Source organism: Xenopus laevis, chromosome 5L (assembly GCF_017654675.1).
Source record: "Xenopus laevis strain J_2021 chromosome 5L, Xenopus_laevis_v10.1, whole genome shotgun sequence".
Classification (NCBI taxonomy): Eukaryota; Metazoa; Chordata; class Amphibia; order Anura; family Pipidae; genus Xenopus; species Xenopus laevis.
The window spans coordinates 157,050,908-157,064,673 of record NC_054379.1 but is presented as its reverse complement, the minus strand read 5'-3'; the positions used below and the strand labels follow the sequence as shown (position 1 = coordinate 157,064,673).

Sequence of the window (13,766 nt, the reverse complement as noted above, 5' to 3'; positions counted from 1 at the left end):
TGACCCCATTTGAAAGCTGGAGAATGTCAGAAGTAAAGGGCAAATCATTAAAAAAAAAATGAAGGCCAATTGAAAAGTAGTTAGAGGTAGCCATTCTAAAAGAAGCTAAAAGTTAAATTAAAGGTGAACTAAGAAGCATTTGTAACAAGGGGATCCCATGAGGTACTAATTGATAAACAGATCTCTGCGCAATATTTTGGCGCTCTATAAATACGTTAATAATAATATTGGTTTATGAAAATTGGATTGGGGGGGTGGGAGCCTAAAATCATTTATCTGCAGTGCCCATTAACTTTTATGTACCCTACTGAATAACAGAGGGATTGTTTGCCCTTCACACTACTAACACATATCCAGTATCTTGCAAGAATCATGCAATTGTGTGTGTATGTGTATAGATAAAAAAGCAAGAATTGTTAAAATGTTTTTTTATTGTGTATAAACATATTCTGTAGGTCATTTGCTGTAACTGCTGGACGGGTTTGGGATCAGAAGAGATCACTATCATAAAATGAGCTTGTGTCTAATTTGCGACCAATGGCAATTTGTACTGCATGAATTTTATTTAGCAGAGAACAGCCAATCAAGGACAAGATCTGCCTGAGTAATTTTGTGTGTGAGAGATAAGAATGAGGTGGAAGAAAACCCCCAGCTTATTGAGTAAGGATATAGACGGGTCACAGTGTAGAGCAGTATAAGGTTTCAGCAGTCACACATGCAACCAGGCATATATAATAAATGACTAAATCTAGTGGGTGCCTACTGGCCAATCACAGTGCTTCTCAAACGCAGAAAAGAGCAAGGCCCGCAGATCACTATCCCAGACCCTAGCAACCAAAAAGCATCAAGGTTTTTTTGGACTGAGACATGTGCCGGCTAAGAGTTCCTGAAAGGTTCTGTGGTTTTCTGTACTTTTTGGACCAGAACAGAGTTTTGCAGATTTGCTTCCTGAATGGTGATTGTCTCGTCCATAAGATCACGGAGAGGGAAAGAGGTTGCGAGGGTGAACGGCACCTTCACAGATTTCCAAGGGATTCTTTCCAGGAAGTCTCGCACGTCTTTAATTCTGCAGAGAATAAAAACAAACAAGAACAGCTACAAGATCAGTTAGTGGGAGATTTGGGGTGAGTGTTTATTTGTGCCCTGGAACTATAGCAGGGTGACTGTTACCCCAATGTTTCTATATATCTGTAACCTTGTTATGAGCTAAGGGAGCCCAGTCTGAAGGTCAGTTAGGGGGAGATTTGGGGTGAGTGCTTATTTGTACCCTGGGTACCCCTGGAACTATAGCAGGGTGACTGTTACCCCAATGTTTCTATATATCTGTAACCTTGTTATGAGCTAAGGGGGTCCAGTCTGAAGGTCAGTTAGGGGGAGATTTGGGGTGAGTGTTTATTTGTACCCTGGGTACCCCTGGAACTATAGCAGGGTGACTGTTACCCCAATGTTTCTATATATCTGTAACCTTGTTATGAGCTAAGGGGGCCGAGCCTGAAGGCCAATTAGGGGGAGATTTGGGGTAAGCGCTTGTGTCCTGGGTACCTCTGGAACTATAGTGGGGTGACTGTTACCTCAATGTTTCTATATATCTTTAACCTTGATAGATAAGGGGGCCCAGTCTGAAGGCCAGTTAGGGGGGAGATCTTGTATTAATAACAAATGCCAATTGTGCATAGCGTAAAAACAAACAAGAATAGCTAGAATGTCATTTATGGTGGTATTTGGGGTGACTGGTGATTCCCTAACCTGGATGCCCCTGAAACAGCAAAAAAAAAGCAGATACTCTCAGTAAATCACCTACATAAAGGCATTACAAACTGAGGGAGGGGAAGGAATCAAACACACCCAAAGAAAGGCTTGCTACAGGCATTTCTAGAGTTGTCATACTGATACATTGAGCAATGCAGAATGGAGAAAGCAGCTGCTAAATGTACATTTCTGTTGAGTTAAACAATTCTATTATTACACAATATTTCATGTTTTGTGCATAGCTAATTAGCGCCTGACAGATTTCTGTTACAAAAGGGCCAACACATTATTTTTTGGCATCTACTGGTGCTGATGCATATATTAAAGGGACACTATAATGATTGTTATGATGTAGTTTTTATTTCTAAATTACACTGTTTACACTGCAAATAATTCACTCTACAATATAAAATTTCATTCCTGAACCAAAAAGTGTATTTATTTAGTTGTAATATCGGTGTGTAGGTGCATCTCAGGTCATTTTGCCTGGTCATGTGCTTTCAGAAAGAGCCAGCACTTTAGGATGGAACTGCTTTCTGGCAGGCTGTTGTTTCTCCTACTCAATGTAACTGAATGTGTCTCAGTGGGACCTGGATTTTACTATTAAGTGCTGTTCTTATATATACCAGGCAGCTGTTATCTTGTATTAGGGAGCTGTTATCTGGTTACCTTCCCATTTTTCTGGTGTCAGACTGCTGGGGGGGGGGGGAGAAGGGAGGGGTGATATCACTCCAACTTGCAGTAAAGCGTGACGGAAGTTTATCAGAGCACAAGTCACATGACTGGGGGCAGCTGGGAAACTGACAATATGTCTAGCCCCATGTCAGATTTCAAAATTAAATAAAAAAAAATAAAACTGTTTGCTCTTTTGATAAATGGATTTCAGTGCAGAAGTCTGCTGGAGCAGCACTATTAACGGATTCATTTTGAAGAAAAAAATACATTTTTCCCCATGACAGTATCCCTTTAAAACTGCTGTTGTATTATTTTCTTTGCCTCGCTAAGCTTTTCATACCCAATTATCCCTATTATGGTCTTGGTGGTTTAGATGCGCTTATAAAGATAAAGCTAAAATCACAGCCATAAAGCAGTATAGAACTGCTGCTTGCGAGAGAAAGAAGGCAGCTTAACAATTTAATTGCACTTGTTCCGTATAAGGCCAAAAAAAATAAAATAAAAAAAAAATATGATTAAGTGCCCCCTAGTGGTAAGAAATATATAAATATGTCTTTCTGCACCATGCAAGGATGTGGGAACTCTAAAATAAATCTATTAAGCAGCATCTTTTCTACTGTGGTCCAGTTTGTGCCAGCCTGTTGTTTGCACAAGTCTAAATTGTTACTCCCTGAGCTTGGGGCATGTCCACCTAAACCCACACATCTATATAGTGAGTCTAGTTTCTTTCATTCAACTGGTTTGTCATAATGGTATCCCACCGTTGTCGGTTTCACAAGAGCTTACAATCGAACACCAGTGTCTAATTTAAAAATAACAGTCACCAGTTCTCATTACCTATGCGAGGTATTGAATTTCTGTACAATCCTCTTTCCATCAGCCATCCAAATCTTTATGTTTGTGAGAGGCTCCAGTTCATTCAGCTCCACGGATGGAAGACTCTGTTCATTGCATGTTTCCATGTCTTTGGTAATGACTTTTGGTGCGGCACTGTTGGGGAATTGTAAGGAGTTGCTATTGATGTTTATTAGATACCATGGATAAATACCAGTGCACTGCCACCAAACATAGCGAGTATATCAGATGGAAACCATTTAAAACTACTGGCAAGACAAGCACCATGAGATGGGCATAGTGTATATATGTGTGTGTATATATGTGTGTGTGTATATATATATCTATATATATCTATATATCTATATATATCTATATATCTATATATATCTATATATCTATATATATCTATATCTATCTATATATCTATATCTATCTATATATATATATCTATATATATATATATATATATATATATATCTATATATATATATATCTATCTATCTTCATCTGTCTAAAGCTGTATATCTATCCATCTATCTATCGCTATCCATCCCTCTCTATCCATCTCTATTCCTAATCTATCCATCCCTCTCTATCCATCTCTATCCCTGTCTATCCATCCCTTTCTATCCCTCCCTATCTATCCATCTATCCCTATCTATCTCTATCCATCCCTCTCTATCCCTAATCTATCCATCCCTTTCTATCCATCTTTATCCCTCTCTATCCACCCCTACCTATCCCTATCTATCTCTATCCATCCCTCTCTATCCCTAATCTATCCATCCCTTTCTATCCATCTCTATCCCTCTCTATCCACCCCTACCTATCCATCCGTATCCATCCCTCTCTATCCCTCTATATATATCTATATCTATATATCCGTCTATATCCATCTATCTATCCATATCTATCCATCTATCTATCCATATCTATCCATCTATCTATCCATATCTATCCATCTATCTATCCATCTATCTATCCATATCTATCCATCTATCTATCCATCTATCTATCCATATCTATCCATCTATCTATCCATATCTATCCATCTATCTATCTATCTATCTATCTATCATCCAACTATGTCTCTATAGATATATAGGCACTAGTGATGTGCAGTCAAATGTTCCTCTACTACATCCACACCCTCCCAACCCGGCCTGCTCAGTCCCTCTATTTACAGACCCATGCTGATGTCACAAAAGTCTATAAATTGAAGGATTGGAAGCCGGCAGTGCGACCCGAAGATTTTATGAAGTAGACGGCCCAAATCAGTCCGACCTGCGGGTTTTCGGGACAGCCTGCACATGACTTATTCACACAAACTGCTATTACCTTCCCAGTCGTTGTCCAAGACCTGAGAAAGGGTCGATATTGGGCTTTCGTAATAAATAATCTTGATTCTTTCTGTCTTCAACGTTGACAGCAATCTCTTCTTTATCAAATGTTTTTTGTAACTCCTCGGGGAGCTCCCTAAGCAATACAAAGTAAATAAGGGTAAGTTGGACAGCACCCAAACCATTTGATAGTTAAAGGCGACCCGTCACCCAGACATCAAAGTACTTTGCAAATTAAACCCAAATTCTTTTTTTATTTACCGGTTATAATATATTTAAAAAAAACTCAGCTGTCACCCATCTATTGCCTGGGGCACAGAAGCAGGGAAGCCAATTACATCCACTTTCCATTCAGCACTTCCTACATGTCACCACACTCCCCTCATACCAACCCCCCCCCCAAGGTCTATACATGTGTAGCCCATGGTTGACATGGGCATTAAGTCCCCCATTCTGGCACATTCACAAGATTTTGTCTGCTTGCGGCGACTGTGTAATTCAAAGATTGAAGGAAACATTTAAATAATTTAAAAAGTGTAAATAAAAATGTATTTTGTTCAACTAACCTAATAGAAAATGATTTGAAATGATTTATTAGGGTGACAGGGCCCCTTTCAAGGAAATGTAAACCCTCAGATATAAAATTGGTCAAAGCACACGTCTCAGCACTTCTGCAATTTATATTTTTTTCTAGTTCTCAAGATATCAGAAGTTTTTACACTGCCAATAAAATGAATTTGAAACAAAAGCCCCACCTTCTGTTTATTTTGTCAGACAGGCTACAGTCTACAGCAGAAAATCAAGTTTGTGACAAGTAAGGTAACATGGTTTTGCTTAGCGCTAACCTTGAGATAAGTTGACTTTTCTGTTACCACAATATCACAAGCCTTTCCTCTTCTCACCAATGTAATTTCTGCTGACTAATTCTTTATATTAGCAGTACATAAACTGCTGATATCTAGAAAAAAGCAATTTCACATTCATTTGTTTAAAGGGGTTGTTCACCTTTAAATTACCTTTTTAGTATGATGTAGAGATTGATATTCTGAGACAATTTGCAGTTGGTCTTTTTTTGTGGTTTTTGACTTATTCAGCTTTTTATTCGGCAGCTCTCTAGTTTGCAATTTCAGCAATCGGGTTGCTAGTGTCCAAATTACCCTAGTAACCATGCACTGATTTGAATAAGAGACTGGAATATGAATAGGAAAGACCTGAATAGAAAGATGTGTAATACAAAGTAGCAATAACAATATTTGTAGACCCACAGACCATTTGTTTTTAGATAGGGGCCATCTGAAGGCTGGAAAGAGTTAGAAGAAGAAGGCAAATAATTCAAAAACCATAAAAAATGAAGGCCTATTGAAAAGATTCTTAGAATTAGTCATTCTATAAGAAGCTAAAAGTTAACTTAAGGATGAACTAAAAAGACATGCTCTCACAGCATTTTTAAGCAGGGGATCCCATCAGGTACTAATTGATAAGCAGTTTCAATATTCAATAAAAAGTATCAACAACAATACATTTGTAGCCTTACAGAGCATTTGTTTTTAGATGGGGTCAGTGATCCCTATTTGAAAGCTGCAAAGAGTCAAAAGAAAAAGGCAAATAATTCAAATACTACAATATAATAAAGACCAAGTGAAAAGTTACGTAGAATTAGCCATGCTATAACATACTAAAAGTTAACTCAAAGGTGAACCGCCCCTTTACGAATTCCATTCCCTTTAATGACACAGCTCCATCAAGACAGTTACCCCAGAATTTCACTTACTGCCATCAGAACAATAAACTAGACTGAGCAAAGACCACTAAGTGTACAATTATTAGGCATCAGTTCCACTTGCCCTTTCCGGACGGAGTCCATGAACTGCCGGTTCTCAACACCACTGTAATCCCTGAGATGCCCGTCGTTGATTGTGAAGCCATTTTTCCACAATTTGATGAGGACGTCGGCCTGCATAAGAAAATAACAGGTATAAATGTAGCTGCAGTAGAAAGATGTACCCTACAGGAGGAAGCTAATACCACTAGTATTAATGATATCAGCAGGGATGTGCAAGCATTTCTAGTAGTCAATGTGCATAGACTTGTGCAACCCCAACATCTGCAAATGGCTTCTTTTTAACCAGAGAAGGGAGTTCTGACCCTTTAAAGGAACAGTAAAAATGTAAGTAATGAAAATATTAGGGATGCATAGAATCCAAGATTAGGTTCGAGATTCGGCATTTTTCAGCAGGATTCTGATTCGGCCGAATACTTCTGGACAGCCGAACTGAATCCTAATTTTCATATGCAAATTAGAGGCGGGAGGGAATTTTCAAAACAAGGAAGTAAAAAATGTTTTCCCCTTCCCACCCCTAATTTGCATGTGCAAATTAGGATTTGGTTCGGTATCTTTCATGAAGGATTCGAGGGTTCGGCCGAATTCAAAATAGTGGATTGGGTGTATCCCTAGAAAATATAATGTACTGTTGTGCTGCACTGGTAAAACGTGTGTGTTTGCTTCAGAAACTCTCCTATAGTTTATATAAACAAGTTGCTGTGTAGCCATGGGGCAGCCATTCAAGCACAGGATACACAGTAGATACAGATAAGTACTACTATAGTTTATATAAACAAGCTGCTGTTTAGCCATGGGGGCAGCCATTCAAGCACAGGATACATAGTAGATAACAGATAAGTACTACTATAGTTTATATAAACAAGCTGTTGTGTAGCCATGGGGGCAGCCATTCAAGCACAGGATACACAGTAGATAACAGATAAGTACTACTATAGTTTATATAAACAAGCTGTTGTGTAGCCATGGGGGCAGCCATTCAAGCACAGGATACACAGTAGATAACAGATAAGTACTACTATAGTTTATATAAACCAGCTGCTGTGTAGCCATGGGGGCAGCCATTCAAGCACAGGATACACAGTAGATAACAGATAAGTACTACTATAGTTTATATAAACAAGCTGCTGTGTAGCCATGGGGGCAGCCATTCAAGCACAGGATACACAGTAGATAAAATAAGTACTACTATAGTTTATATAAACAAGCTGCTGTGTAGCCATGGGGGCAGCCATTCAAGCACAGGATACACAGTAGATAACAGATAAGTACTACTATAGTCTATATAAACTAGCAGTCAGTGGTATAGTAGTATACTATTACCAGCAGTCAGCGGTATAGTAGTATTACTATTACTGGCAGTCAGCGCTATAGTAGTATTACTATTATTAGCAGTTAGCAGTATTACTAGGGATGCACCGAATCCACTATTTTGGATTCGGCCGAACCCCCGAATCCTTCGTGAAAGATTCGACCGAATACCGAACTGAATCCGGACCCTAATTTGTTTATGCAAATTAGGGGTGTGAAGGGGAAAAATGTTTTACTTCCTTGTTTTCTGACAAAAAGTCACGTGATTTCCCTCCCCACCCCTAATTTGCATTTGCATATGCCGGGCCGAATTCGAATCCTGCTGAAAAAGGCCGAATCCCGCTGAAAAAGGCCGAATCCTGGATTCGGCGCATCCCTAAGTATTACTATTACTAGCAGTCAGCAGTATAGTAGTATTACTGGCAATCAGCGGTATAGTAGTATTGCTAGCAGTCAGCGGTATAGTAGTATTACTATTACTAGCAGTCAGAGGTATAGTAGTATTACTATTACTAGCAGTCAGAGGTATAGTAGTCCAGGGCTTTGGTTTGATGGGATCGGGGTCTAGGAAGTCAGCTGGTGCAGTAAATAACCAGTATGATGAGCAAACTCATAGAGAAATCTATGCCTGAATAAGTATTTCCCATTACTATTATGTATTGTTTGTGTCCTTACTTTGTTTTCTTCATCTTCAGGAGAAGCAATAAGAGCGCCAGCGTTCTCTGCCTCTTCAAAAAGACTGTTCACAAAGGAGTCGCACCTTTTCCTCTCACCTCCCCGGCGCCCCGACCCAAAAACCCTTCAAACATAACACAAAACAGGGACCATTAACTATAGTGCATAACAAAAATACTGCCAATAAATGTCATAGAATACAGAAACATGCCTGACACTGGTTAGGAGACAATATTTACTGGAATTGTTTTTTAGGGGGAGCTGTGTGAGCAATTCTCTGAAAATGCCGATGACTCTACCACAACAAACCACAGCTAAATGGTTAATGCCCAGGTGCAAATCTACCAGCATCAGATTTGGCATTATCTTCATTATCTTCTGTAACATTCCGCTTAGTGAGGTGCTGACAAAAGCTGGAAACGGTACCTGTGCCTCGTCTTTCCAGCTGATGCAGAATCCCACTGAGTTCCTGTGTGCCACATATATGCCTGGTAGTTAGCTCAGGACAAGTTGCCCAACAGATTAAAGAGATACTGTCATGGGAAAAGATTTTTTTATATTTAATTTTGAAATCTGACATGGGGCTAGACACATTGTCAGTTTCCCAGGTAACCCCAGTCATGTGACTTGTGCTCTGATACACTCCAGTCACTCTTTACTGCAAGTTGGAGTGATATCAGGCCCTCCACATCCCCCCCCCCCAGCAGCCTAACAACAGAACAATGGGAAGGTAACCAGATAGCAGCTCCCTAACACAAGATAACAGCTGCCTGGTAGATCTAAGAACAACACTCAATAGTAAAAATTCATGTCCCACTGTGACTCCTGTAGTTACATTGAGTAATAGAAACAGTAGCCTGCCAGAAAGCAGTTCCATCCTAAAGTGCTGGCTCTTTCTGAAAGCACATGACCAGGCAAAATGACCTGAGATGCACCTACACACCAATATTACAACTAAAAAAAAATACACTTGTTGGGTCAGGAATTACATTTTTGATGGTAGAGTGAATTATTTGCAGTTGATTTACAGTTTAATTTAGAAATAAAAACGACACCATAAAAATCATGACAGAATCCCTTTAAGAATTATTTAACCCATAAATGTGACTGGGAACACCATAGTAGCCAGATTTACCTGTCTTGGGATTTCATGTTGTCTGATTTGTCCGCTTCCCTCATCTTGGGATCATCTCTCCCTATAACACAAAGAGGGTAAATATGAACACAGGGCGTCATTCATTTTGCCTTCCATCATTCTAAGAAATCTGCAATGCACAAGGCAAGCAGAAACAAGTCGTACATTGTTTTATATACAAATATGTTCCACTGTACACTCCCATGGGTTACTAGCAGCCACTTGATATAGCATAACAACTTATAGCATAATAATGAGGTCATGTGATCTCCAAACAATAAATCACATTTTAACCTTTAAACTAATTAAAAAGTGCTTGACTCAGCGCTTTTGAAATGTACGTGATTTCTTCTAGTTTTCAATGGATTAGCCCCTGAGCTCTTCTCTTTCTGACAATGAAGACCTCAAGGAGGTGCCTATTGCGCTGAATGCAGGGAGAAAGGTATGCAATTCTGGAGGTTGTTTAGAGTAATATAAATAAAAGGCTTACTTATCCTTTACATGACCATTCCCTGCTCACCAACTTCAACAAATGCCCAAAGTTGGGAACAGATTGTCAAGGGCCCAGTTAGTCCAAAATTAGAGCAGAAAATACAAATACTGAACATGTCTTTGGAGATTTCTCGTCATTGTACTTTCTAGAAAGTTTTCCTAGGTTAAAAGAGTTGTTCACCTTTGAATTAACCGTTAGTATGATGTAGAGAGGGATATTCCGAGATCATTTTTTATTATTTAAGGATTTTGAGTTTAGTTTTTTTATACAGCAGCTCTTCAATTTGCATTTTAAGCAATCTGGTAGCTAGGGTTCAACTTACCTTAGCAACCATGAATTGATTTCAATAAAAGACTGGTATATCAATAGGAAAGGGCCAGAATAGAGAAATTTGTAATAAAAAGTAACTTGACTCAGCACTCTTGAAATGTACGTGATTTCTTCTAGTTTTCAATGGATTAGCAGTTATTACACTGCTGAATTCTGAAAAAAAAAAAAAAAAAACCGGTGCCACCCCATTTTCACTTTAGTCATCTGATGTTGCGCTGCTTAGATCTGACCAAAGAATCACATCACACTTTTCTCTTTTTAACTTAAATTTTCCGCTGACTGCAGCCAGTTGGCCAAACTGAACAGCGGGTAGCACTGTTTCTTTAAAGAATAGGTAAAACTTTTTTATCTAAAATTACTCTAAACAGCCCTCTCCCTGCATTCAGATTTATTTGGTTTCTCTATTACTACCAGTTCAAGTGCAACTCTTTTAGCTACTTCCTGGTCTAGTGTGAAGCTCCACCCCCTGAGCTCTTCTCTTTCGGACAATGAAGACCTCAAGGAGGTGCCTATTGTGCTGAATGCAGGGAGAAAGGTATGTAATTCTGGAGGTTGTTTAGAGTAATATAAATAAAAGGCTTACTTATACTTTACATTTACATGACCATTCCCTGCTCACCAACTTCAACAAATGCCCAAAGCTAAGTTGGAAACAGATTGTTAAGGGCCCAGTTAGTCCAAAATCAGAGCAGAAAATACAAAAACTGAACATGTATTTGCAGATTTCTCGTCACTGTATTTTCTAGAAAGTGTTCCTAGGTTAAAGGGGTTGTTCACCTTTGAATTAACTGTTAGTATGATGTAGAGAGGGATATTCTGAGATCATTTTTTTATTATTTAAGGATTTTGAGTTTAGTTTTTTATTCAAAAGCTCTTCAATTTGCATTTTAAGCAATTTGGTAGCTAGGGTTCAAATTACCTTAGCAACCATGAATTGATTTGAATAAAAAAGACTGGTATATTAATAGGAAAGGGCCAGAATAGAGAAATTTGTAATAAAAAGTAACAATAATCTGTAGCCTTACAGAGCATTTGTTTTTCAGGTGGGGTCAGCGACACCCATTTGAAAGCTGCAAAGAATCAGAAGAAAAAGGCAAACAATTATAAAACTATATAAAAAAAAATGAAAAACAATTAAAACGTTGTTTAGAATTGGCCATTCTATAACATAATAAATGTTACCTTAAAGGTGAACTAGCCCCTTTAATGCACGAATGCAATGAGGGGCATGTATTTCCCCATATCATTCCTAGGGTGATATAATAGTGCAGTCAAACTTTTTGAACTCCAGATTATCTTGAACTGAAACTCCCAGAATTCCTCCAGCAGCTTGACTCGTGTAAGTTTACGAGGGCACGCTGATAGCCAGATATCACATCAGGCAGGTTTATAAATCCCGTTGGAGTGAGTTCTGCATTGGCTTGTTTATGTGTCCAGTCCCACAACCTACATCCCTGTTGTTGTGATCAGGCCGATATTGCTCACTTCAAGGTCTTTATATCAGTGAAATATATGCTTGTTTGACAATTTTAACAAACTAGTAGATATTTTAACGCACAGGCAGCTTTAGTTACAGGATTCCCTAATTTTTAAATTGGAATTTAGACTCTTAGTTCAGCAAGTGCTATGGTGATGCAACCCCCGACCCTTCCAATTTGCTCCAACGTTTAAAGGGGTTGTTCACCTTCCAAACACTGTTTTCATATTATTCACCAGAAATAAAGACTTTTTTCAATTACTTTCCATCTTTTATTTTTTACCGTTTTCCCAAAATCTAGGTTTAAAGTTGAATATCCCTGTCACTGGTGTGCTGAGTCTGGCAGCTCAGTAATTCAGCCGCAGACTCTAAACGGTTACAATTTTGCAACAATTAGTTGATCCATTTCTCAAGCAGCATCTCTGGAGTACCAGCAACTATTGTATCAATTCTAACAGCTGCCTTTAAAGGGGTGGTTAATCTGTAAGGTAACTTTTATTATGTTATAGAACGACCAAGTCTAAGAAACTTTTCAGTTGGTTTTCATTGTTTATTTTTTTTTAATAGTTTCTGATTCTTTGCAGCTTTTCCAAACGCTGTCCCTTCTATAAAGCAAACGCTCTGTAAGGCTACAAATGTATTGTTATTGCTACTTTTTATTACTCATCTTTCTATTCAGGCCTCTCCTATTCATATTCCAGACTGTTGTTGTTGTTATTGGTCCGGCTGGGCTTCTGCTGCAAGTCAGAACGGGGAGTGCAGACAATGTAAACAGGTAGATAATTAGAGTTACGCAAGGAATGAATATGTATATGACCAATGAATATGTAATGGCTAGATACTGGGAAGAGACTCAGAATTCCATTCTCTTTCACTGAGGGGAAATGAAAACTAAAGGGTGTAAAGCATTGGGTATCCCAGTGGTCACTGAGGTAACACTCTACCCTGCAGCTGATATTGGGGTGGGGGAGGGGCTTTGTTCTCAATTACCCGTTATGGGTCACTTCTGACCTAAATCCGGCCCTGACAGCGATTTACATACTCACGGTTGCCATAGAAACCCACTTTAATCTCTAATTTAATTATCAGTGATAATCAGGCCCCAAACAGTTGTAGTGTGCGACTTTATCCCTGATGACTGCCCCAGGCCCAGCAGTTCTGCAATGTAGGGAAATCACTCACCCTCCAAACACTTAACCTGTCAGTCGCAGTCTGCCCCGCACCCATCGGCAGGGAAAGCCAAACCAATGTAAACAACGCCAGTGGGAGATAAACCTTACGCTTAAACTGCTCACAAGCCTCTACACTTTTATTATCCGTGTAATTGTATCTCCCGGTGCAACATAGAGTTTAGCCTGGACCCCCTTGCGCACTCACCATTGTCATCGCACAGCCCCGGTTGCCTCAGTCCTGTCGAAAGCTCCGAGCGGAAGTGACGTTGAAGAACAACCGCAGCCAGGCCTATTGCGTCTTACAAGCTGTGCGCATGCGCACACTATTGTTTGCGCATCGTCCCCTGGGGTTGGAATTCGACCTATCACAAGTCAGTGACGTAAAGCTGCCTTGGTGGGGCTCAGCTTTGTGATTCAGAAGTTGAGGTTGGAGTTTACAGGTTGTGACTCGCTGCAGTGACACAGTTATTTCTCTCACATCCTCCATTCTGCTTCAGAATACAGACACTCCCTACTTAGTGTTGAAGTATAAACATACCTCCCAACATTTTGGAAGTAAAAAGAGGGACAAAATTTTTTTTCCGCATGTAGCGCAGCAAATTTTCTGACCACACCCCTTACTGTGGCCACACCCCCTAATTACCATGTTCGTTTTACAAAATTTGGCAGGTTATGAAAGTTTGAAAATATTTCTCCTTATCTAAACTGTGTTTTTGTGTCTCAAAATTGTTA

The 13,766-nt window shown here is 39.3% G+C and overlaps 1 protein-coding gene across 2 annotated transcripts; it reads right to left on the bottom strand.

Moving 5' to 3' along the window:
- Positions 1-413: 413 nt before the first annotated feature.
- On the bottom strand, positions 414-13,387 carry ubxn2a.L (UBX domain protein 2A L homeolog). 2 transcript variants are annotated; one of them, XM_018261944.2, is made up of 7 exons: positions 13,240-13,387; positions 9,563-9,623; positions 8,428-8,551; positions 6,446-6,555; positions 4,600-4,737; positions 3,262-3,414; positions 414-1,066 (listed from the first exon to the last, which is right to left on the bottom strand). In XM_018261944.2, the coding sequence occupies exons 2-7, from the start codon at positions 9,604-9,606 to the stop codon at positions 877-879; spliced, it is 759 nt and encodes a 252-aa protein (XP_018117433.1). In that variant the 5' UTR covers positions 9,607-9,623; positions 13,240-13,387; the 3' UTR covers positions 414-876.
- Between the last annotated feature and the right edge of the window lie 379 nt (positions 13,388-13,766).

What these genes read in the sequence shown, in the direction of transcription:
- ubxn2a.L (XM_018261944.2), bottom strand. Translation starts at nt 9,606, where the DNA reads ATGAGGGAAGCGGACAAATCAGACAACATGAAATCCCAAGACAG. An exon ending in CTTGGACAACGACTGGGAAG is followed by an intron (nt 3,415 to 4,599) that starts GTAATAGCAGTT and finishes ATTCCCCAACAG; the next exon opens with TGCCGCACCAAAAGTCATTA. An exon ending in AAATTCAATACCTCGCATAG is followed by an intron (nt 1,067 to 3,261) that starts GTAATGAGAACT and finishes TATTCTCTGCAG; the next exon opens with AATTAAAGACGTGCGAGACT.